At 43.2% G+C, this 25,854-nt stretch overlaps 1 protein-coding gene across 5 annotated transcripts in view; it reads left to right on the forward strand.

The window, feature by feature from the left end:
- The window catches only part of SGPP2 (sphingosine-1-phosphate phosphatase 2), a 121,472-nt gene that overhangs the window by 77,193 nt on the left and 18,425 nt on the right, over nucleotides 1-25,854 (forward strand). For 4 of the 5 annotated variants that reach the window (XM_060193663.1, XM_060193665.1, XM_060193661.1 and 1 more), the window contains 2 exons: nucleotides 6,862-7,041; nucleotides 16,584-16,673. In XM_060193663.1, coding sequence (XP_060049646.1) covers nucleotides 6,868-7,041; nucleotides 16,584-16,673 — 264 coding nt within the window. In that variant the 5' untranslated portion in view covers nucleotides 6,862-6,867. The remainder of the gene's footprint in view (nucleotides 1-6,861; nucleotides 7,042-16,583; nucleotides 16,674-25,854) is intronic. The other variant, XM_060193662.1, reaches the window with a different exon arrangement.

The following is a 25,854-nucleotide window of genomic DNA, read 5'->3' on the forward strand; positions in this document are numbered from 1 at the left end:
GGGAGAGAAACGGAGAGACACCTGCAGCCCTGCTTCACCACTCGCAAAGCTTTCCCCCTGCAGGTGGAGCCTGGGGACTTGAACCTGGGTCCTTGTGCATTATGACATATGCAGGCAGTCCACCAGATGTGCCACCAACAGGAGCATTTTTTTTAAATTTCTTGATTGGGAATTAATGTTTTACATTTGACAGTAAATACAATAGTTTGTACATACATAACATTTCTCAGTTTTCCATATAACAATACAACCTCCACTAGGTCCTCTGTCATCCTTTTTGGACCTGTATTCTCCCCACCCACCCACCCCAGAGTCTTTTACTTTGGTGCAATACACCAATTCCAGTTCAGGTTCTACTTGTGTTTTCTCTTCTGATCTTGTTTTTCAACTTCTGCCTGAGAGTGAGATCATCCCATATTCATCCTTCTGTTTCTGACTTAGTTCAGTTAATATGATTTTTTTCAAGCTCCATCCAAGATGGGCTGAAAACAGTGAAGTCACCGTTTTTAATAGCTGAATAGTATTCCATTGTGTATATAGACCACAACTACCTCAGCCACTCATCTGTTGTTGGACACCTGGCTGCTTCCAGGTTTTAGCTATTACAAATTGTGCTAAGAACATATGTGTACACAGATCTTTTTGGATGGGTGTGTTGGGTTCCTTAGGATATATCCCCAGGAGAGCAATTGCAGGATCATAAGGGAGGTCCATTTCTAGCCTTTTGAGAGTTCTCCAGACTGTTCTCCACAGAATTTGGACCAATTGACATTCCCACCAGTAGTGCAGGAGGGTTCCTTTGACCCTACAACCTTCCAACACTATGTTGAATAGTAATTGTGATAGTGGGCAGCCCTGTCTAGTACCTGATCTGAGGGGAAATGCTTCCAGTTTTTCACCATTGGGTATGATATTGGCTGTAGGTTTGCTATGTATACTCCACTATCCAGGAATTTTCCATCAATTCCCATTTTTTGTAGTGTTTTGATCATAAAGGGATCCAACAGAAACATTTTTAAGTGATAATAGAACAAAGATTTAGTTGCGTATGCACAGGATGATTGATTGATTGATTATGGGAAGCACACTAAAGTTTTTTATTCAATGTGTATTTTAAAACCTATTTGATTTTTAAAATGTAGTTCTAATTACTTTCCCTGGATTAAAGAATCATCACAGGAAGGGGGGTAAAGATATCATATTGATTATGCAAAGATACTTTCATGCCTGATACTTCAAAGTCCCAGGTTCAACCCTCGACATCACCATAAGTCAGAGCTGAGCAGTGTTCAGATAAAAAAAGGGGAGGGGGTGGAGGGCAGGTGGTGGTGCACTGCATTAAGTGCACATAGTGCAAAGAACAGCGATTGGCTCAAGGATCCTGGTTCAAACCCCCAGCTCCCCACCTGCAGGGTGGTCACTTCACAAGTGGTGAAGCAAGTCTGCAGGTGTCTATCTTTCTCTCTCCCTCTCTGTCTTCCATTCCTCTCTCAATTTCTTTCTGTCCTATCCAATAGCAAACAACAACACAATGGGAAAAAATGGCCACCAGGAGCAGTGGATTCATAGTGCTGGCACTGAGCCCCAGTTATAACCCTGGAGGTAAAAAAGAAAAATAAATAAATAAATAAATAAATAATGGGGGGGAAGGAAAAAAAAAGAAAAAAGCAGAATGACTAGAATTCTAGAATTATTGAAATTTACTTGTCAAAAATTATCACAGTTGTAATAGTATTTTAAATTTTTTGGTGGAATTGTGGTCTCGCATGTACATGACCTCACCCATCTGGGTCACTTTTTTCTAATTGAAAAACACAGAAGAAGAAAGAGAAGGAAAAAGAGAGGGAGACACAACAGCACTGGAGTTTTTTCCAATGCTATATGGTGCTTGCTTGTGGTTCTGGGATTTGAGTCACCCACAGTGAACTATCCTACCCAGTGAACTATCTCTCAGGCCCAACATGGCAGATTTCCTTCCTTCCTTCCTTCCTTCCTTCCTTCCTTCCTTCCTTTCTTCCTTCCTTCCTTCCTTCCTTTCTTCCTTTCTTTCTTTCTTTCTTTCTTATTTTCTTTCTCTCCTTTGTTCTCTCTTTTTTTTTTTAATTTCTTTATTGGGGGATTAATGGTTGACAGTAAAATATAATAATTTGTACATGCATAATATTTCCCAGTTTTCCACATAACAATTAGACCCCCACTAAGTCCTCCTCTGCCATCCTGATCCAGGACCTGAACCCTCCCCTCACCCCAGAGTCTTTTACTTTGGTGCAATACACCAACTCCAGTCCGAGTTCTGCTTAGTGTTTTCCCTTCTGATGGTGTTGTTCAACTTCTGTCTATGAGTGAGATCATCCCATGTTCATCCTTTGGTTTCTGACTTATTTCACTTAACATGATTCCTTCAAGCTCCATCCAGGATGGGGTGAAGAAGGTGAATTCTCCATTTTTAATGACTGAGTAGTATTCCATTGTGAATATAGACCACAACTTTTGCTCAGTCACTCATCTGTTATTAGACACCTGGGTTGCTTCCAGGTTTGGCTATTACAAATTATGATGCTGTGAGCATAGGTAGACACAAATCTTTTTTGATGGGTGTGTTTGGTTCCTTAGGGTATATCACCAGGAGAAGAATTACAGGATCATAGGGTAGGTCCACTTCTAGCCTTCTGAGAGTTCTCTAGACTGCTCTCCACAGAGGTTTGACTCATTGACATTCCCACCAGCAGTGCAGGAGGGTTCCTTTGTCCCCACAGCCTCTTCAGCATTTGTTGCTGATACCTTTTCTGATGTATGACATTCTCACAGGAATGAAGTGATATCTCAGTGTTGTCTTTATTTGCATTTCTCTGACTATGACTCGGAGCATTTTTTCATATGTTTGTTGGCTTTTTGGATCTCTTCTATGGAGAATATTCTTTTTTTTAATTTCTTTACTGGGGGATTAATGTTTTAATTTAACAGTAAATACAATAGTTTGTACATAACATTTCTCAGTTTTCCACATAACAATACAACCCCCACTAGGTCCTCTGCCATCCTTTTTGGACCTGTATTCTCCCCACCACCCACCCCCAAAGTCTCTTACTTTGGCGCAATACACCAACTTATGGAGAATATTCTGATCTTATCCTCTCCCTATTTTTGGATGAGGTCATTTGTTTTCTTATTACTGAGTTTGGTGAGCTCTTTATATATTTTGGTTATTAGCCTCTTGTCTGATGTATGGTATGTAAAGATCTTCTCCTATTCTGTAGGAGGTCTCTTTATTTGGGTCATGGTTTCTTTTGCAGTGCAGAAGCTTTTTAATTTGATGTGTACCATTGTTTTATTTTTTTTATTTAGTCTTCTTTGTAATTGGATTCTTCTCACTGAAGATGTCTTTAAAATTTATGCAGAAAATAGTTCTGCCAATATTTGCCTCTAAGTATTTTATAGTTTCTGGCCTAACATCTAAGTCCTTAATGCATTTGGGATTTACTTTTTTGGGTGAAATATAGTGGTTCAGACTCGTTCTTCTGCACATTTCAACCCAATTTTTCCAACACCATTTGTTGAAGAGACACCCCCCCCCCATTTAATAGCTTGGGCACCTTTGTCAAAGATTAGATGTCCATAGGTTGTGTGGGAGCTTACTTCTGGGCTCTCAATTCTATTCCACTGGTCAGTGTGTCTATTTATATTCCAGTACAAAGCAGTTTTGATGACAATGGCCCTATAATGCAATTTGAGATCTGGGGGTGTGATGCCTCCAGTTCTGTTCTTTCTTCTCAAGATTGTTTTGGCAATTCTAGGTCTTTTCTGGTTCCAGATAAACATCTGTAGCATTTCTTCTATTCTCCTTAAAAAAAAAAAATTGGTTGGGATCTTGATGGGGATAGCATTAAATTTGTATATGGCTCTGGGTAATATGTTCATTTTGATGATGTTAATTCTTCCAACCCATGAACATGGAATATCTTTCCACTTCTTTATGTCTTTTCCTATTTCATTGAATAGTGACTCATAATTTTCAGTATACAAGACTTTCACTTCCTTGGTTAGGTTTATTTCTAGAAATTTTATTGTTTTTGTTGCAGTAGTCAAAGGAATTGATTTCTTCTTCTTCTAACTTAGTGTTTGCATAAAGGAATGCCACTGACTTTTGTGTGTTAATTTTGTAGGCTGACACCTTACTATATTGCCTGATAATTTCCAAAAACTTCCTGCTGGATTCTTTAGGTTTTTCTATGTATACTATCATGTCATCTGCAAATAGTTTGACTTCTTCTCTTCTGTATCCCTTTACTTCCTTGCTCCTGCCTGATCCCTATGGCGAGAACGTCCAACACTATGTTGAAAAGTGACGGTGAGAGTGGGCTTTGGCAGCACTTCTGGTAGTGGTATAGTTCACATGCTTAACCAGGCACACCTCTGTCTGGCCCCTGGCAGCACTTCTAGATGAAGCAAAATAGTTATCCTTAGTCTAAAAAAAAAAAATCCTTCAAGCAGAAAAGGTCAAATATAAATGAAGTCAAGGGAACTCCAGCACTTCATGGAGATTAAGCATTATCTGAGTGAGACCCTCTTGGGACTTATGTCTTTATAATTTTCAGGTTTCCTGAAAAAGATTTCAAGTATTTATTTAATGAACTAGAGTGAACCATTGTGTCTGTGATATGTTCTTTCTGTTGGTGAGTGGGGAGGGGGCAGGCTGATAAATATATGCCCAACAGTGTTTGTTTGAGACCTTCTTGGGAATATCGGCAAGCTTTCCAACTCCTCAGATAATAGTCAATGTGCTATGTTTTTTACAGGTTCCTGGGAGGGAGGCAGGAACATAAAAGAATGAGCAGGCTTCTGAGACACTAGCTCCTGGTAACAAGGGGAGGAAGAGAGGTTGGTTTTCAAAGTCCAATTAGAACTCCCAGCTGTGGGCTTCACAGCGATTGTCACTGAGGCTTTAAAGCCTGTAGATTTGACCTGCTGTGCACAGGCAGTGGCTCTGGGTTTTTAACTCAGAGCTGAATAGCACTGCAACACAAAAACATATGCATGGGCTGGGCAGGTTGTGATAATGCTCAGAACTAAGTAGAAGTTGACAGGAAAACACCAGAATGGGAAATTCTAAAGCAGCCTGACTGACTAAGCAAATCTATTTTCCTTAGTCCTTCATAGCGGGTTCCATTCCAAAGCAAGGTAATCTGTCCATCACGAACTAAATAAAGCCACCGGTCAGATCAATGCAGTCATGTTAAGATGAGAAGGTTTATCATCCCAGCTCACAGACAAGTGGCTTGTGCTACATTACAGAGTAAAGCAGCACAAACCAACTGGGAGTCTTGAGCAAAAGGGCATTCTGATTCAATAGGTCCAGGCTGGGGCCTCACAGTTATCATGTTATTTATTCTTATGTCAGAGAGCTACAGAAGGAAAGATACAGAGAAAGGAAAAGAGAGAGAGAGAGGCTTTCTGCTCAGCTCTGGTTACAGTGGTGTTGGGGACTGAGCTACAGAGCTTCAGGCACAAATGTCTTCTGCATAGGGCTGGCAGTGTCACACCTGACTGAGTCCATGTTATGATGTGCAAGGACCTGGGTTCAAGCCCCTGGTCTCCACCTGCAGGAGGAATCTTCACCAGTGGTGAAGCAGTGCTGCAGTTGCCTTTTTCCTTCTTTCTTTCTTTCTTTCTTTCTTTCTTTCTTTCTTTCTCTCTCTTTCTCCCTCCTAATCTCTCCCTCAATCTCTGTCCATCTCTAACCAATAAATAAATAAAGATTTCTTAAGAAGAATGTCTTTTGCATAACCATTATGCTGTCTCCCCATCCTATTTTAATGTTTTTTGTTTGTTTGTTTGTTTGTTTGTTTGGATAGAGACAGAGAGAAACTGAGAAGGGAGAAGGGATAGAGGGAGAGGAGAGAAAGAAAGAAAGAAAGAAAGAAAGAAAGAAAGAAAGAAAGAAAGGAAGGAAGGAAGAGAGGCACCTCGGGGCCAGACAGTAGCACAATGGAGTCCAGAGGCTCAAACTTGGGTTTCATGCATGACAAAAAAAGGCACCCTCCCAAGAGAGCTATCTCAGTGGTCCAAAAGCACTGAAAACACACATTATAAGCCCCTGGTCTCCAAAGGTAGAGGGGAACCTTCAGGAATGGTGAAGCAGTGCTGCAGGTATCTCTCTTTCTCTTTCTCTTTCTCTTTCTCTTTCTCTTCCTATTTCCCCTCTTCCCTTTCAATTTCTCTCTATCAAATAAATAAAATATTTCAAAAATGGATCCATATTCTACAGGTCTTATTGAATTAAGTGAGTCAGTGTTTGTGAAGCACTAAGAACAGTATCGTGCTACATAGACGAACTCTGTGTTTGTGAAATACATAACTAACTGCATTAACACCAGAGCTTAGTTGCCCTGTCTTCTTCTAGCGTTTGCCCTTCTTCCGTAGCCAGTCAACAGCGTCAGGTTGAGCCTGATGTCAAGTTTCGAGACCTCCTTTGAATCTGGAGAGGTGGCAGTCGTTGACTATGTGGGTCATAGTCTGTCTGGAGCCGCAGGGGCAGTTCGGGTCGTCTCTGGCTCCCCAGCAGTGGAACATAGCGGCGCACCGGCCATGGCCTGTTCGATAGCGATTGAGGAGGGCCCAATCATAACGTGCTAGGTCAAGAAGAAGTTGCCCTGTGACCCTGTGGAATCCAGAAGGTCTGTTTCTCTCATAACCAACTAGTCTACCCTGCCAGATTTTTTTTTTTCCCATTAAGCTGTTGAGTCAGAGAGAAAGGTGATTCCAGCCAAGGGGAGAGGGAACCCCAAAATAAACTCATACCATCTAGGAATGTAGACATCGTGTGTCTTTGGCTAGACTCACCTTGGGCTCTGGATTTTGCAGTTGGTGATGTATATTGGCCAAGTGGCCAAGGATATCCTGAAGTGGCCCCGGCCTGTCTCCCCTCCCGTGGTGAGACTGGAGAAGAGAGTGATGGCTGAATTTGGGATGCCTTCCACCCACGCCATGGCAGCCACCGCCATCTCCTTCACTCTCCTCATCTCCACCATCAACAGGTACCAGGTAAGCCAGCCTGCTTGCTCTCCTTCCCTCCTGCTCTCCACGTGTATGGCAGCCTAGAGAGGTTTCTATCCGAAGTTGAAAGATGCTTGGAAGCAAACTGTTGCTAAGCCTTGTGAGAACTATATGGGGGTGACCTGTGGGAAGAGGGAGGGTGGGGACACAGGGCTTTGGTGGTGGGTGTGGTGTGAAACTAGGACCCTGTGATCTTCGAACCGTGTAGCCCACTGTTAACCACAAATAAAAAACGGAAAGAAGGGGAGTCGGACGATAGCACAGCAGGTTAAGTGCACGTGATTCCAAGTGCAAGGACCGGCATAAGGATCCCGGTTCGAGCTCCCGGCTCCCCACCTGCAGGGGAGTCGCTTCACAGGCGGTGAAGCAGGTCTGCAGGTGTCTGTCTTTCTCTCCCCCGTTCTGTCTTCCCCTCCTCTCTCCATTTCTCTCTGTCCTATCCAACAACGACGACATCAATAACAACAACAAAAAGGGAAAATAAATTTTTTTTATAATTTATTTATTTATTCATGAGATAGATAGAGGAGGAGAGAAAGAACCAGCCATCACTCTGGTACATGTGCTGCCAGGGGTCGAACTCGGGACCTCATGGTTGAGAATCCAATGCTTCATCCACTGCGCCACCTCCCGGACCACAAATATTTTTTTAATGGAAAGAAGAAAACAGTGGCTTTGAGCAGCTGAGGAGGCAGCCAAGTGGGTACGGAATCCGACTTGCACAGGTCAGGTTCCATCCCCGGAACAGCACATGACAGGGCACCACTCTGTGTGCTGCAGCACTCACAGCTAGGTTCTCTCTCTGCACTGAGTGAGTGAGTAAATAGATAAATCCTTTTTAGAATAGATCAGGTTGCTTTGAAAGTTTATAAAATAAGGGCTTAGGGGGATTGAAGGGCTAGGCAGTGGTGCACCTGGTTAAGTGCACTCATTACCATGTGCAAGGACCCGGGTTCGAGCCCCCACCCTCCACCTGCGGGGGTGATGCCTCACAAATGGTGAAGCATGTCTGCTGGTGTCTGTCTTTCTCCCTCTTTTTCTTTTTTCTTTTTTACCTCAAGGGTTATCGCTGGGGCTCAGTGTCTGCACTATGAATTCAATGCTCCTGGAGGCCATTGTTTTTTTCTTTCTATCTTTCTTTCTCTTTTTTGATAGGAAAGAGAGAAATTGAGAGGAGAAGGGAAGACAGAGAAGAAGAGAGAAAGATAGACACCTGCAGACCTGCTTCACTGCTAATGAGGTGACATCTCTGTAGGTGGGGAGCTGGGGGCTCAAACCCAGATCCTAATACTGGTTCTTACACTTCATACTATGTGCACTTAACCCGGTGCACCATGACCTGGCCCCCACTTTCTCTCTCCTTCTCTATCTCTCCATCCCCTTTCAATTTCTCTCTGTCTTGACAAATAAAATAGGGGGGCGTGGATTTGTAGTGCCAGCACTGAGTCCCAGTGATAACCCTGGTGGCAATAATTAAATTAATAACAGTAATAATAGTAAAAGACTTAAGGGAAGTGAAAGCCATTGAGTCACCAGGGAAATTTTTAAAAATTTTTGTTGAGAGCATTAATGATTTACAATCGACAGTAAAATACAGTAGTTTGTACATGCATAACATTTCCTCAGTTTACCACATAACAATTCAACCCACACTAGATCCTTCTCTGCCATCATATTCCCAGACCTGAACCCTCACCACCACCCCAGAGTATCTTACTTTGGTGCAATACACCAAGGAACAATTTCTTTTTTTTTTAATTTCTTAATTGGGAATTAATGTTTTACATTTAACAGTAAATACAATAGTTTGTACATGCATAACATTTCTCAGTTTCCCATATAACAATACAACCCCCACTAGGTCCTCTGTCATCCTTTTTGGACCTGTATTCTCCCCCCCACTCACCCACCCCAGAGTCTTTTACTTTGGTGCAATACACCAACTCCAGTTCAGGTTCTACTTGTGTTTTCTCTTCTGATCTTGTTTTTCAACTTCTGCCTGAGAGTGAGATCATCCCATATTCATCCTCCTGTTTCTGAAATGATTTTTTCAAGCTCCATCCAAGATGGGCTGAAAGGAGTGAAGTCACCGTTTTTTATAGCTGAATAGTATTCCATTGTGTATATATACCACAACTAGCTCAGCCACTCATCTGTTGTTGGACACCTGGGCTGCTTCCAGGTTTTAGCTATTAAAAATTGTGCTGCTAAGAACATAGGTGTACACAGATCTTTTTGGATGGGTGGGTTGGGTTCCTTAGGATCTATCCCCAGGAGAGGGATTGCAGGATCCTAGGGTAGGTCCATTTCTAGCCTTCTGAGAGTTCTCCAGACTGCGCTCCACAGAATTTGGACCAATTGACATTCCCACCAGCAGTGCAGGAGGGTTCCTTTGACCCCACACCCTCTCCAGCATTTGCTGCTGTTACCTTTTCTGATGTATGACATTCTCACAGGAGTGAAGTGGTATCTCATTGTTGTCTTTATTTGCATTTCTCTGACAATCAGAGACTTGGAGCATTTTTTCATGTGTTTCTTGGCCTTTTGGATCTCTTGTGTGGTGAATATTCTGTCCATGTCCTCTCCCCATTTTTGGATGGGGTCATTTGTTTTCTTGTTGTTGAGTTTGGCAACCTCTTTATACATTTTTATAAGGCTCCTGGTTTGAGCCCCTGGCTCCCCACCTGCAGGGGAGTAACCTCACAGGCAGTGAAGCAGGTCTGCAGGTGTCTGTCTTTCTCTCCCCCTCTCTGTCTTCCCCTCCTCTCTCCATTCCTTTCTGTCCTATCTAACAACAATGACATCAATAATAACTACAAAAGAACCAATGAAGAACAAGGTCAACAAAAGGGGAAAAAAAAAAAGGAACCCTCCTTCACTGCTGGTGGGAATGTCAATTGGTCCAGCCTCTATGGAGAACAGTCTGGAGAACTCTCAGAAGGCTAGAAATGGACCTACCCTATGATCCTGCAATTCCTCTCCTGGGGATATATCCTATGCAACCCAACACACCCATCCAAAAAGATCTGTGTACACATATGTTCTTAGCAGCACAATTTGTAATAGCCAAAACCTGGAAGCAACCCAGGTGTCCAACAACAGATGAGTGGCTGAGAAAGTTGTGGTATATATACACAATGGAATACTACTCAGCTCTAAAAATTGATAACTTTACCATTTTCAGTCGATCTTGGATTGACCTTGAAAAATTCATGTTAAGTGAACTAAGTCAGAAACAGAAGGATGAATATGGGATGATCTCACTCTCACGCAGAAGTTGAAAAAACAAGATAAGAAGAGAAAACACAAGTAGAACCTGAACTGGAATTGGTGTATTTCAGTAAAGTAAAAGACTCTGGGGTGTGGGGTGGGGAATAATACAGATCCTTCAGAGGACCTAGTGGGGGGGTGTCTTATTATATGGAAAACTGAGAAATGTTATGTATGTACAAACTATTGTATTTACTGTCAAATGTAAAACATTAATTCCCCAATAAAGAAATTAAAAAAATAAAAATAAATAAACAAACTATACTGTGTCCTTCAGGACAAAATTAATGGATGTGGAGGTGATTATGCTTAGTCAAGTAAGGAAGTGAGGGACAACTACCTGATGGTTTCAGTCATATGTGGAATCTAGAGAACTGAAACATGTGAAACTTGCAAAAAAAATCAATTAATTGATTAATTAATAATCAGTCATCTCTAAGATCTTAGGAGAACTATGGTGGCTATCAGTGGGGCTGGGTTACAGAACTCTGGTGGTCAGCTACGTCCCTATTATAATCTTTCTGGCAAGTCTTTACCCGATCACTGAGAAGAAGTGTCTTCAGTTAAATAAAGTAGGCGTGTAATTGGGCAGTCATGTCAGGCTGTATCAGAGAGTGGAAGTAGGTGTCATAAACACTGAGAGCAGCACGACACCTGGACGTGCGCTGTCCTGAGAGCCAGCTGTGCAGTCTCCCACCTTACAAAGTATTTATGGGGTATTTATGGTGTGAGCCTCACCCTCACAAGTTCCTGGCTTTGGACCTCAGCACCCCATCGGAGGACTGAGTACCAGTGAGCAGCAGCACAGGTGGTGGAGTAGGGCCGAGGTGTCTCTCCTCTCTCTCTCAAGTCAGAAATACAGAATGAAAAAGTTGGCCTGGGAAGGGTGGGATGGTGTGTGTGTGTGTGTGTGTGTGTGTGTGTGTGTGTGTGTGTGTGTGTGTGTGATCCTGGTGCCAAGAGAGAGAACAAAAAATGTTTTCACCCCGAGCTGTCTGGCTAGACATCACCTGAACTGGGGCTCCGGGTTGTCAGCAGCAGACACAAGTTTGTGATCCCAGTAAACGGCGCTTCGGGGCTGAGATGATTTCACCAAATCCTTCTGCTAGGCACCCTGGGAACACAGAGAAGAATCTCTACCCTCAAATCAGCCCTCTGTAAGCGCCTCTGCCCCTGGCTGGGTCTCAGTCATTACAAATAATCACGCCCCAGTTTCTAGGAAACTGTCTAAATGACAGAGATTAACACATGTTGAAAATAAAAGAATTGTCATTAGTACCTGTGGAGATGCCAATTATGATAAGATCTCTGAAAAGTTAAAATTATTCCTATAGTGAAGCTTGACTTCTCCTGCTTGAGGTCTTGTGTGTAAATGACTGAGTTATTTTTCTCTGCCCCTCCATCCCAGGAGCAGAGGGATACACCCAGAAATAGGGAACATGGCCTGCTGTCACTGGATGATGCTGATTACTGTTAGCTCATGGTTCTACTTCTTCTAGTCACCTAGTGGAAGGCATCTCTTTTGGGGGGGGCATGTCTTTCCTAAGTGGGGAAGGAATAGTGGTAAAGTATATGGGCAAACTAGATTTAGTCTTTTTTTTTTAATATTTTATTTTATTTATTTATTCCCTTTTATTGCCCTTGTTGTTTTATTGTTATAGTTAGTATTGTTGTTGTCGTCGTTGTTGGATAGGACAGAGAGAAATGGAGAGAGGAGGGGAAGACAGAGAGGAGGAGAGAAAGATAGACACCTGCAGACCTGCTTCACCGCCTGTGAAGCGACTCCCCTGCAGGTGGGGAGCCGGGGTTCGAACCGGAATCCTTATGCCGGTCCTTGTGCTTTGCGCCACCTGCACTTAACCCGCTGTGCTACAGCCCGACTCCCAGATTTAGTCTTTTGTCGTGACTTAATTAAATGTCATGCTAGGATCCAAAAAAAAAAAAAAATGCCCAGCTTCCCCAGACTCTGAATTAACATTTGCAAACTTCTGGGTGAAAGTATTTTCTATGTCAACTGCTCTGGAAACAAAAGCAAAGAGGGTTCTAGCACCAGCCCCCCATTAGCATGGCCCCACAGCCACAGGATCCTACCAACATGAGGCTGTAACTTTAAAACACAAGGGTGGGGGCCTAGGTGGTAGCACACCAGGTTAACTGTACATAGTACAGAAGCACAATGACCGGAGTAAGGATCCCTGTTTGAGCCCCCGGCTCCCCACCTGCAGGGGAGTCGCTTCACAGGCAGTGAAGCAGGTCTGCAGGTGTCTATCTTCCTCTCCCCCTCTCTCAATTTCTGTTTCCTATCTAACAATATCAGCAACAACAACAACAATGTGTGTGGGGGGTGACTACCAGGAGCAGTGGATTCGTAGTGCAGGCACTGAACCCCAGCCATAACCCTGAAGCCAAAAAAATAATAATAATAAAAATAAAAAGCCTGTGTATATCACTAAAGCAAAGGACTCTGGGAAAGGTGGGAAAGGTACGATGGTGTCTTGGTATATGATGGAGGAAAAGGACCTTGCAAAAAACACCTAGACACCTATCATGGGGACTTGGACCTATGTGTCAACAACTATATTATAACCAACACCCTCACCCCATAAAGGATATTTCAAAAAAAGGTAGCAAATGGAAACTGATTGCAGAAAAACTGCAACCAATCATTTCATGCTTCCTTTAAAGCTACCTTGTCTTTCCTGAAAAGTTCACTGAAGTTCACATCCTATAGGGCGGGGGATTGAACTTGGGGCCTTGGAACCTCAGGCATAAGAGTCTTTTTGCATAACCATTGAGCTACCTACCCCTGCCCAGATGGTTCATTTCCTAAGTTTAACCTAAGACTAATGAGAAAGAAAACAATTTGCCCCATTAAATTAAGTAGCAGTTTCTCCCTTTTTTTTAATTTTTGTTTTTGCCTCTAGGGTTATTGCGGGGCTTGGTGCCTGCACTACAAATCCACTGCTCCTGGAGGCTATTTTTCCCATTTTGTTGCCCTTGTTGTTGTGCTTGTTGTAGTTTTTATTATTGTCATAGCTGTTGTTATTGTTAGATAGGACAGAGAGAAATGGAGAGAGGAGGGGAAGACAGAGAAGAGAAGAGAAAGACAGACACCTGCAGACCTGCTTCACCGCTTGCGAAGTGACCTCCTACAGGTGGGGAGCCAGGGGCTCGAACCGGGATCCTTACACCAGCCCTTGCACTTTGCACCATGTGTGCTTAACCCGCTGCACTACCACCCGACTCCCTCTTCCCTTTTTTAAAAAAGATTTTATCTATTTATTACTGCTCATCTCTGGCTTATGGTGGGGGTGGGGATTGAACTTGGGACTTCAGAGCTTCCAGCTTGAAAGTCTTTCACATAACCACTATGCTATTTCCCCAGGTTGGGGAAGTAGTTTCTTAAGACCTGAGATGTCTCAGACCTCTTTCCTATTGCATTCTAATGGTAAATATTTGTAGCTGGCTAGGATATTTGCTGTAAATTAGCTCTAAATAAAGGTTTATGGATGTAAACAGATCCTGAGGCTTGGGTCCAGACTCTTAATTTTTTTGTTTTTAGAATGCGTGTATTCATGCATTTTTAACATATCTGTTTAAATTAAAATCTGAGGCTCGGTTCACAGAAAATTTAAGCAAAGATATCAACTGTTGTACTCACATGTTATTTTAGGAGAGAACATTCTGGACTTGAACTCAGAAATTTTAGCTTGTGGTTCTGGCTTTGTCACTCACTGGCTTTGGGCCAGTCATTGTTGCCTCTCTGAGTCCCAGCTCCTGTTATGAAAATCAAATGTGATGAGAATGCATTTTGCTGCCTAAGTTCAATACTAACGTAACTCATCGTCAAGGTTCAGGTCAGTTTCTTCACTAGTGGACCAGAGTAAATAACAGAACCCACCTCACAGGATTGCACGAAAATTAAATAAGTTATCATCAATGTTTCTTATAGCTTTCCGAGGTCCTTATTGTGATGTTGAGGGCAAACAACAGACGATCCTCGAAGCACAGGGTTTACGTCTAGCTCATAACCAGAATGTTCCTTCGTGTTCCTTCAATGACTTAACGTTAGCCTAGTTGGTCTAGCTGCACTTGTTAACCACCAACAAAAGATGAGATTTCACCAAGTCAGAATTTCTGCTTTGATTCCTGTACACACATGTGCCACGTCTAAGTCTAGTGCCGTTGACCCCGCCTGGGCTTCTTCCTGAAGGCAATTGCTACTGAACTTTATTTACGTCACCACGTGATGGAGAAGTAGCCGTTTGGACTTCTAGTTTGTACCACTGTCCATCTGTTTTGCTTCTTGCTGGATAGGGTTCATTTCCTTTTTTTTTTTTTTTTAATTTATTTAAATGTATTTATTTTATCTTTTGTTGCCCTTGTGGACTTTTATTGTTGTTGTTATTGATGTCGTCGTTAGATAGGACAGAGAGAACTGGAAAGAGGGGGGGAAGACAGAGAGGGGGAGAGAAAGACAGACACCTGTAGACCTGCTTCACCGCCTGTGAAGCGACTACCCTGCAGGTGGGGAGCCGGGGGCTTGAACCGGGATCCTTATGCCAGTCCTTGCGCTTTGCACCACGTGTGCTTAACCCGCTGCGCTACCGCCTGACCCCTTTTTATTTATTTATTTATTTATTTATTTATTTATTCCCTTTTGTTGCCCTTGTTGTTTTATTGTTGTGGTTATTATTATTGTTGTTGTCGTTGTTGGATAGGACAGAGAGAAATGGAGAGAGGAGGGGAAGACAGAGAGGGGGAGAGAAAGACAGACACCTGCAGACCTGCTTCACCGCCTGTGAAGCGACTCCCCTTGCAGGTGGGGAGCCAGGGGCTCAAACCGGGATCCTTACTCCGGTCCTTGCGCTTTACACCACCTGTGCTTAACCACTGCGCTACAGCCTGACTCCCCCCCCCCTTTTTTTTTTTTTAATAACCAGAGCACTGTTCAGCTCTGGCTAATGGCGATGAAGGAGATTAAATTTGGGACCTTGGAGCCTCAGGCATGAGAGTCTTTTTGCCCATTAAATGATTAGGCGGTAGCGAAGCAAGTTAAGCGCACACAGCACAAAGCGCAAGGACTGGTGTAAGGGTCCTGGTTCGAGCCCCCAGCTCCCCACCTGCTGGGGGGGGGTCACTTCACAAGTGGTGAAGCAGGTCTGCAGAAAGAAGAAGGTCTCTCCCCTTCTCTGTCTTCCTGTCCTCTCTCGATTTCTTTCTGTCCTATCCAACAACAATGACAGCAGTAACAACAATGATAAACAATAAGGACAACAAAAGGGAAAAATATATATAGCCTCCAGGAGCAGGGCAGGCACTGAGCCCCAGCAATAACCCTGGAAAAAAAAATCAGCACAACAGCTGTATCCATGAATCCTAAAGTCAAGCTCAATGAGCTGTGAGAAGCTTGTCTAGGGGTCTGGGCAGTGGCACACCTGGTTAAGCTCACATATCACTATATGCAAGGATCTGAGTTCGCTCCTGCTCCCCACCTGCAGGAAGGATGCTCCCCAACCAGTGAAGCAGGTCTGCAAGTGTCTCTCTTTTTATCTCTCTTTCTCTCTCTATCTCCCCACCCCTCTCAATTTCTCTTTGTTCTGTCAATAAAAAATAATAGAAAATAGGAAAAAAGGGAGTCGGGGGGTAGCGCAGCAGCTTAAGCGCAGGTGGTGCAAAGCACAAGGATCGGCAGAAGGATCCTGGTTCGAGCCCCGCTGCTCCCCACCTGCAGGGGAGTCACTTCACAGGCGGTGAAGCAGGTCTGCAGGTGTCTGTCTTTCTTTCCCCCTCTGTCTTCCCTTCCTCTCTCGAATTCTCTCTGTCCTATCTAATAACGACGACATCAATAACTACAACAATAAAACAACAAGGGCAACAAAAGGGAATAAATAAATAAATAAATAAATAAATAGGAGAAAAAGTGGCTGCTGGGAGCCGTGGATTCATAGTGGCAGCACTGAGCCCCAGCGATAACCCTGGTGGCAGTAAAGCTTAAGGAGGAAGAGGAAATGGAGAAGAAGAAGCAACAGCTTGTTTCTTGTGAAACCTCCTCCCAGAACTCTAGTTCTAGGCGTCCTTCCTTCCTCATTTCTCATTTTACCCCTTGTTTCAAATAGTTTCAGAGCACTGGGTGGCTGGTGGATGGAATGGGAAATTGAGATGAACAGTCATCATCAGGTCAGGAATCCTTCTGATGGCATCACGTTGTATGTGTGAGCAGTGACCTAATGCCCTTCCTTTCTCTTCTCCTCCCGCAGTATCCGTTTGTTTTGGGACTGATGATGGCTGTGGTGTTCTCCACCTTGGTCTGCCTCAGCAGGCTTTACACAGGGATGCACACGGTTCTGGTAAGGCGTTGTGGTCACATCTTGCAGCTACTGTCCGCATAATAGTGTGGCTCTTGTAACTCTCACTGCGTGTTTACAACACTACTTGCATGTGTATTTACATTTCCCATCAGGATAATGAACTCCGTAATTATCATTTTACGTCCCCTGCCTCGTAAAAGTCAAGAGTCCTGAAGATATTAGGCTGTCAGAAAAGCCGTGACTTGTTTTTTTCTACGCAAAAAATGCGTCATGCACAAAGTGCAAGGACCGGTATAAGGATCCCGGTTTAGGCCCCCAGCTCCCCACCTGCAGAGGGGAGTCGCTTCACAGGCGGTGAAGCAGGTCTGCAGGTGTCTGTCTTTCTCTCCCCCTCTGTCTTCCCCTCCTCTCTCCATTTCTCTCTGTCCTAGCCCTAGCTAACAACGGTGACGTCAATCACAACAATAATAACTACAACAACAATAAAAAATAAAAACCAAGGGCAACAAAAGAGAAAATAAGTAAATATTACAAAAAAAAATTTTTTTTAATGCGTCATGACTTTTCTGACAATCCAGTGTTATCAATCAAGGAGACTGCGCTGGATTAGAATCTCAGGATTTTGCAGATGGGTTGAGCCGGTGCTAGAAAATCATGTCATTTATTTCCACATGGACTGACTGATGCCAGCAGAGTAGGAGAAGCCATCGGGGTCAAGGACGGAAGACAGTGGGTGCAGTTCTTTGCTTAAAGAGCAGGAGCAGGGTGAGAGTTTGCTGAGAACCATGGGAGTTAGGACCTGGCCAGGGATGCTGTGGGAAGGGTCCAAAATTGATGGACTCAAGATAAGTGACTTTTCAGAGATATTGTTTATTTCATTTCCTTTTTTTAAATAGAGACACACGGACTGGCATAAGAATCCCAGTTGTGAAATCACATTGGCATGACCATAAACAATAAGTCACAGGCTATGCACACTATTTGCTGGCATAAGGATTCTGGTTGGAGCCCTTGGCACCCCACCTGCAGGGAGGTTGCTTCACAGGCGATGAAGCAGGTCTGCAGGTGTTTATCTTTCTCTCCCCATCTCTGTCTTCCCCTCCTCTCTCCATTTCTCTCTGTCCTAATCGACAACAATGACACCAATAATAACTACAACAATAAAACAAGGACAACAAAAGGGAGTAAATATAAATAAATAAATAAATAAATAAATAATGATAATAATAATCCAATTGCAAAATAATACATTTTATCTGAATCCACTCCTATGAGTTCCCTAGAGTAGTTAAATTTACAGAGACAGTAGGTAAAAGAGTGATTTTCAGGGGAAGGGAGGAGGTGGGGGACATTATTGTTTCACTGATGCAGAAGCTCAATTAAGGGAAGGTGAAGAAAGTTCTGAAGATGGGTGGGGAGGATGGTGTTATGATAATGTGAATTATTTACATTTATGCATCCTCCTTGTTTGATCCAAGGTTCTGTAGTCAATGTAATGTGTGGCAGAGACGTGGGGGGGGGACAACAAGGATGATTCTTAGACTCTTAGATTCTTAGACTCTATGATAGTTACTGGAAGGAAAAGGCAACAGAGGGCTAGGAGGGCTGTGCACAGGGGTATTCTGCAGAGTGAGCGAGCACTGAAGCTTGAGAGATGGGTGCAGGGAGGCTTGTACACATACTGACTTTACAGTTTCACGGACTAACGATTAGTCAATAGTCAATCTTTTCATAAGATCTTAGATTTCTTTTTTTAATAAAATCATACACTCCAATGAGGAAACAGGGCTGGTTACATGTCTATAAGGAGATCTAGAGTGAAAAAAATGGCAGAGTAATTCTAGTTACACCACTATATTCACAACACACAAGATGTTGTTTAAAAATGGATTTTATATGGGGCCAGGCGGTGGCCCGCTTAGTACAAGGCACAAGGACCTATGCGAGGTTTCCAGTTCGAGCCCCCGATCCCCACCTGCAGGGGAGTCGCTTCACAAGTGGTGAAACAGGTCTGCAGGTGTCTATATTTTTCTCTACCTCTCTGACTTCTCCTCCTCTCTCAGTTTCTCTCTGTCCTATGCAAAAAAAAAAAAAAAAGAAAGAAAGAAAAAAAATCGAATAGCCTCCAGGAGCAGTGGATTTGCAGTGTAGACACCGAGCCCCAGCAATAATCCTGGAGGCAAAAAAAAAAAATTTAAATAAAAGTTTCAAAAAATGTATTTTATAAGGGGACTGGGTGGTGGCACACCTGGTTAAGGGCACATGTCGCCATGCACAAACACCTGGGTTCAGGCTCCCACCTCCCCCCCACCTGAAGAAAGGTACTTAGGCCTCAGGTCTTCACTGTGAACTGATGACACCTGGCCGGATGCTCCCAGCATGCACCTGCAGCATGCAAAGGGCTGTTGGTTTTTATACAGATTTATTTTTCAGGGTTTTTTTTTTGCCTTCAGGGTTATTGCTGGGGTTCAGTGCCTGCACCATGAATCCACTGCTCCTGGAGGCCATTTTCCCCCCTTTTGTTGCCTTTCTTGTTGTAGCCTTGTTGTGCTTATTATTGTTAATATTGATGTCCTTCGTTGTTGGATAGGACAGAGAGAAGTGGAGAGAGGAGAGGAAGACAGAGAGGGGGAGAGAGAGAGACAGACACCTGCAGATCTGCTTAACCCACTGCTCTACTGCCAGACCTCCTATTTTTCAGTTTTATTATTGATTTTGTATTTTGTATTAATTTACAAAATTATGAGATAACACTGTCCCCACCACCGGAGTTCTCTGTCCCCATTCCCTCCAATGAAAACTACAGTAGTTCTCCCAAGGTCACAGATATGGTTGAAAACTATTTTTATTGGGGGTCGGGCAGTAGCGCAGCGGGTTAAGGGTGCAGGGCACAAAGCGCAAGGACCCGCGGAAGGACCCCGGTTTGAGCCCCCGGCTCCCCACCTGCAGGGGAGTCACTTCACAGGCGGTGAAGCAGGTCTGCAGGTGTCTGTCTTTCTCTCCCCCTCTCTGTTTTCCTCTCCTCTCTCCATTTCTCTGTCCTGTCCAACAACGAACGACATCATCAACAATAATAGCCACAACAAGGGCAACAAAGGGGGGGGGGATGGCATCCAGGAGCAGTGGATTCATGGTGTAGGCACCGAGCCCCAGCAATAACCCTAGAGGCAAAAAAGAAAAAAAAAAGAAAATTACTTTTATCAATATATATATATTTGCTTTTTTTTTTGCCTACAGGGTTATCGCTGGGGCTCGGTGCCTGTGCCACAAATCCACTGCTCCTGGAGGCTATTTCCCTCGCCCCTTTTTTTGTTGCCCTTGTTGTTTTATCATTGTTGTGATTGATATTATTATCAATGTCATTATTGTTGGATAGGACAGAGAGGAATGTAGACAGGAGGGGAAGACAGAGAGGGGGAGAGAAAGATAGACACCTGCAGACCTGCTTCACTGCCTGTGAAGCAACTTCAGTGCAGGTGGGGAGCTGGGGGCTCAATCCGGGATCCTTGCACCATTTGCACTTAACCACTGCGCTGCCACCCTCCCCCGGGGCTTTCCCCCATCCCTCCATGGTCTCATCTTCTCTTCCTTTCTAAATCACACCTTCACCTAGTGCTACTTCTCAATGTCCTCCTTTCTCTTCTCCTCTCTCTGGGTCCTGAGGGAATTGGATTTCAGAGCCCTCTGGTCATCTCCCCCTAACATTTCTTCCCTTCTGGGAGAAATTTTTATGGGGTGCAGAAGGTAGGAGTTCTGGCTTCTATACAGATACTTCATTCCCCATAAATTGGAAGCATAAATGTCATAACAAGTGGACATTAGCTAACTGAGCCCATTAAGGAATCACTTCTGTTTTGTTTTGTTTTGCTTTGCATAGGACAGGTGGGGAGCCGGGGGCCTGGGGTTCCAACTGGGTCTTTGTGTGGGTCCTTTCTCCTAACATTATGTGCGCTTAACCGGGTGCACCACCACCGGGCCTCCACTTCTCTTTTTTAAATTTTATCGGGGGGGATTAATGGTTTGCAGTCAACAGTAAATACAGTTGTTGGTACGTTTGTAAACTTTCCCAGTTTTCTGCAAACACTCTCAAGCCTAAACCTAGGTCCTGCTTTGCCACAGTGCACCAGGACATGCAAGCCCCACCCCAAAGGCCTGCACTTTGATGCAATACACCAAACCCAATCCAGTTTCTGCTCTGTGTTTCCCCTTTCTGTTCTTATTGTTCAACTTCTGCGCATGAGTGAGATCATCCCATGTTTGTGGCTATCTCACTTAACATGAAGGGATAGACCCTTGACAATGGTGGATGGTTTGCTGTGATGCCAAGGCTTTCCAGATGAGCTCCTGAGGACTCCTGGGCAGGCCCGAGGGAAACTTTGGGAGGTGCTGCACCTATAAGAACTGTCACCATCTTGCCAAACCAGCTTTGACTCTGCCCCAGGAAAGGGTGTCTATTCACCCACCCACCCATGCGGGAGACTTGCACTCCACCCTAATCCCTTCCTTCCCACACCCCGTCAACCCGAGAACTACCAAGCTCATTAAACCTGACCTTTGAAGATGACTTAAAGCTCTTCTCTTACCACTGCGGGTATAGAGTGATATTGCCACATCTGGATTTCCACATCTTGTCATACTGTTCCATTCAAGGAAGAGAAGTTTCCCCATCCCCTACTGGATGTGAGTGACCACACAGAAATTAACAGGAGCCCTAAGGGGTAGGCTGCGCCACTAAGCAAAATCAATACTCTTCACAGCAAAGTGTAGAAACAAAAAGGAAGCCCTGGTGACACAGGAGATACCATTTATCCCAGGAGAAACTGGAGCTAGGGGCCGTAGCGATTGTTTATTCAGCAGTCACTGATCCTGTTCTATCATCACTTCCCAAAGCTTTATGATGATTTTGCTTCCCAAAGATTTTATTCTCTGAGTCAGACCCCCAACCACCTTCCCTCTGGGTTTGCCGATCAAGGCAGAAGGTTCCTTATCGCTCCAACACGTTGCTAAGGAAGTCTAATATTCCCATAGTGAAAAATATTCTAAATGATGATTCCAGAAACATTTTTTTTTGTCTATGCTTAAAGTTCTCTGGTTTAAGGACTAAACCAATCTCAGGTAACTAAAAAGTGAGGCGTGGGGGAGAGGAAATGGAAGACTGTCTTAGAAGGACTAGAGAGATCATAAAGTCAAACAGGGATGGGGATAAAAATTCAAGAAGGGTTATAAGCAGAACAGCTCTCAGAGTCCTCCTATCATCTAGGAAGCCACTGTTCACAAAAGCCAGCTCCTGCGTCTTGTCTCTCAGATGGAAATTTCAACTTTGTCTGGATGCTACCCTTGGCCCAATGAGCCTTAGCAGCTCAAGCAGATCATAGGTCAACCTTAGAAACTGCCCCTGTGGTCTGCAAAAGAATCACAAAGACAGCCCAGGAAATTCACCACAGGTGAGAATACCCAAATTCAAGCAGTTTCCATCAGCAAAAGCCAGGGCTCCTTTTTTTTTTTTTTAATTTTTATTTATAAAAAGGAAACATTGACTAAACCATAGGATAAGAGGGGTACAACTTCACACAGTTCCCACCACCAGAACGCTGTATCCCTTCCCCTCCCCTGATAGCTTTCCTATTCTTTATCCCTCTGGGAGTATGGACCCAGGGTCCCTGTGGGATGCAGAAGGTGGAAGGTCTGGCTTCTGTAGTTGCTTCCCCCCTGAACATGGGCGTTGACAGGTCGATCCATCCTCCCAGAGCCAGGACTCCTTGAATGCAAATAGCAGACACCAATTCAAAATCCCTTAAGCTTAAAGGGATATGTGTGGGTTTTTCTAACTACTGAAAAGGAAAGGCAGACCATCTGAGAGAGTGAGATTCAAGGTCTAGATCTTCATCAGAAATAACTCCCACTGTTAGTCTCTGCATCTTTCCGTACGGTGGACATAGGCTCTCGGGTTGCTATGAAACTAACACTAGACCCAAGGGCTTGGGGCTGAATTCTTTGCTTTATTCTAGAGAGAATTTCAGTGGGGGAAATTTTCAGGCGAGTTCTCTGACTAGCCCTAAGTAATGAACCCACTGCTGAAGCAAAAATTCTCCAAGAGGTACTGAGGACTCTGGGTCATTCTGTGAGTAGGATCCATGATTGGTGGCAAAATTAGGATTAAAATTAGGATTGGAGTTTGGGAGGGGCTGCTCTCCATCATAAAATAGGCCTGTTACTATGGCTGGGAGTATGGATCAAACCACCAATATCCATTTCCAGTGGGGAAACAATTACAGAAGCCAGAACTCCCACCTGCTGCACCCCATAGAGAATTTTGGTCCAGTGGTCTGGGAGATGGAGTAGTGAGTGGATAAGGCATTGGACTCTCAAGTATGATTTCCCAAGTTCAATCCCCGGCAGCACATGTGCCAGAGTGTTACCTGGTTCTTTCTCTCTTTCTGTCTATCTTTCTCATTAATAAATAAATAAAATATTTTTTAAAAAAGAATAAAAGAATTTTTGGTCCATACCCCAGGAGGGGGAGAAATGTTAGGGGAATATGACCAGAGGGCTCTGAACTCCAATTCCATCAGGACTCAGAGAGAGGGAAGAGGAAAGTAAGGCTATTTGTAAGTAGTAACAAATGTAGGTGTGACTTGGAAAGGCAGGAGCATAGAAAAAAGTGGGCAAATATATATATATACATAGTAAGTTATAGAAATAAGAGTCAATTCATATCTGTGACCTTGGGAGAACTACTGTTGTTATAGCTATTTCCAGTGGAGAGAATGGAAACACAGAAGTCTTATGGTGGGAATGGTGTGAAATTATACCTATGTTATCTCATAATTTTGTAAATCAATATTAAGTCACTGATAAAAAAAAATTGAAAAGTAAAAAAAAAATAGGTGTGTTACCAGAAGACAGGCAGCCTCAGTGATATCCTTTCTGTGTTGACATCATTACATTTTTCTAACTCTTACAAAGACTCAACTGGACTTACATTGTGTTTATGGTTGTAGGGGAAGGAGAATTAGAGCAAAGATGACTGATGACACTGTCTTTGTGATGTCCCAGATTAACCAGTTTAAGCAGACTTGATTTGAGATCCCTGGACTAATAAGGCAAGCATCCAAAATGTTAACAGTAGGACAATGCAAACTTTATGTTGTTGTTAGATTAGTAGATATTTAAATGTAACTAAATAGTGAATGGTTATCCCACTAATTTGAATCTGAATTATCTAAAAAGATGGTCTGTTTCATTGTCCCTAGACTGTTTGTTCTGTGGATAATTATATAGATATTGAGTTTTACTTGATAATTTATTATTTCGGTAAGTATTGCTTTAGTTTTGGCTGAAGTTGGAAGATGTTGAAAAGACTCCTCAAATATTAAATTATCTGCAGACTGTTCAAAACTGTGTTCTGGCTTTGGACAAGAGTATTATGGGTATATTTTTTCAAGATGCTTGAAACCACTTTTAAAAATGTACTTCGAACTGCTTTACTTAATATGAAGAAAAAAAAAATAGTCAGAATAGAAATTATTCCCTATCAAGCCTGACTTTCTACTATACCCTATTGGCTGGATTTATTTTTGAGAAAAATAAAAGGGGAATTTGGTTGTGTTTCTGAATCTTAACTACTATGTTATTATGCCCATTGTCTGCTCTTTATCTTTGAGGGAAATATTTTTTACCCTTTCGTGAAAGTAAAGAGTTATCTCTGGTTTCAAAAATAGTAAGCATATGGGCCAAATCACCCACAGTATCTTGTGTTTCCTTCATTTACTTTATTGAGGAACTATTGATTCCCAGGGCTGCTGCCACAAGGGTTCAGTTCAATATCTCCCCAAGAGGAATGGTAACACTCTCCCCTTGCTTGTTTTCATAGTTGTTATTGTTGTTTGTTTGTTTCTTTGTTTTTAATAATAAAAATAAATTGCTGTGAGTTAAGCTCCAGAGAAGCTTGGTTTGATATAAAGGAAATTGAAGGTGGCTTATATTTCTATCTTAGTTGAATCAAGATTAGAACTTAATACTGTTTCCTAAGAACTGCTCTAGTTGTGAATTCCTAACAATAAGCAGCAAGTTACTTTTTCTTTTCTTTACTTTTTTTTAACCAGAGTACTGTTCAACTCTGACTTATAATGGTGCAGGGGATTGAACCTGGGACTTTGGAGCCTCAGGCATGAGAGTCTGTTTGCATAACCATTATGCTATCTACCCTCTGCCAGCAAGTTAATTTTTTATCCTTTTCTCAGTGCTATTTTAAAAGCATACCACTGGGGCATGTTTACATTGTCTACACTGGATCTTACTGATTATTTCTCAGTATGAATTTTTCTTTCACATTACTAGGATAATTCTCTACAGATAGGTGAGACTTATTAAAATCCAGTGTTTTATGAGAAACACCTCTCATTTCAATCTTTCTAAGGTAAAATAGCGGGATGTAAGACTAAGCCAGTGATTAGCTCTTATTACATATGCAGGAAGAAATTCACAAGAGCTGTGGGGATGATTAGACTTTCTTAAAGAAATGAACGAGTAGATGAGATCCCTCTGTCTGGGCATGTGGGAAGGGCCATCTATTTGAAGTTGTTATAAATTTAGAAGAGAGAGTTACACTGAGCCTACAGTGAAGCCCACAAAAAAAGATACAAGGCCAGAAGTTAGTCAAAGCCCCAGAATTTTGCAGTGGACATCAGGTGTCCCCACAGGGTTGTAATCTGAAATCTACAGTACTGAGGCAGCCATAGCAGGCTACTGGACCCGTTTCCCTGCATCCGGAAGTCACGTGTATCCTTTCGGCTATAGGGACACTGGCTGGCCTCTAACAGCCTGTGGTCTGTGAACCCAGGAGTTGTTTGAATGTGGTATATCATTAGACCTGAGGGGACCTGATGGTCACTGACTGAGCAAGAAGGACAAAGAAAGCCCTGAAGCTTGTGGTTGGGCCATCAGGTCAAAAGAGCAAGCTGTTAAGCCACAGATACAGAGCATAGGGGCTGAGTTGGACGGGCAAGACGACTGTGGAGAAGCAGGCAGTCTGGACAGGGAGATACAGTGGTTCTGCAAAAGACCCTCAGGCCTGAGGCTCTACAGCCTCAAGTTCACTTCCTAGCTCCCTCTAAGCCAGAGTTGAGCAGTGTTCTGGTGTCTCTCTGTGTCTGTCTCATTAAAATAAACAAAGTGGGGTTGGGTGGTGGTACACCTGGTTAAGTGCACATGTTATAGT

This window comes from Erinaceus europaeus, chromosome 7 (genome assembly GCF_950295315.1).
Source record: "Erinaceus europaeus chromosome 7, mEriEur2.1, whole genome shotgun sequence".
Taxonomy (NCBI): domain Eukaryota; kingdom Metazoa; phylum Chordata; class Mammalia; order Eulipotyphla; family Erinaceidae; genus Erinaceus; species Erinaceus europaeus.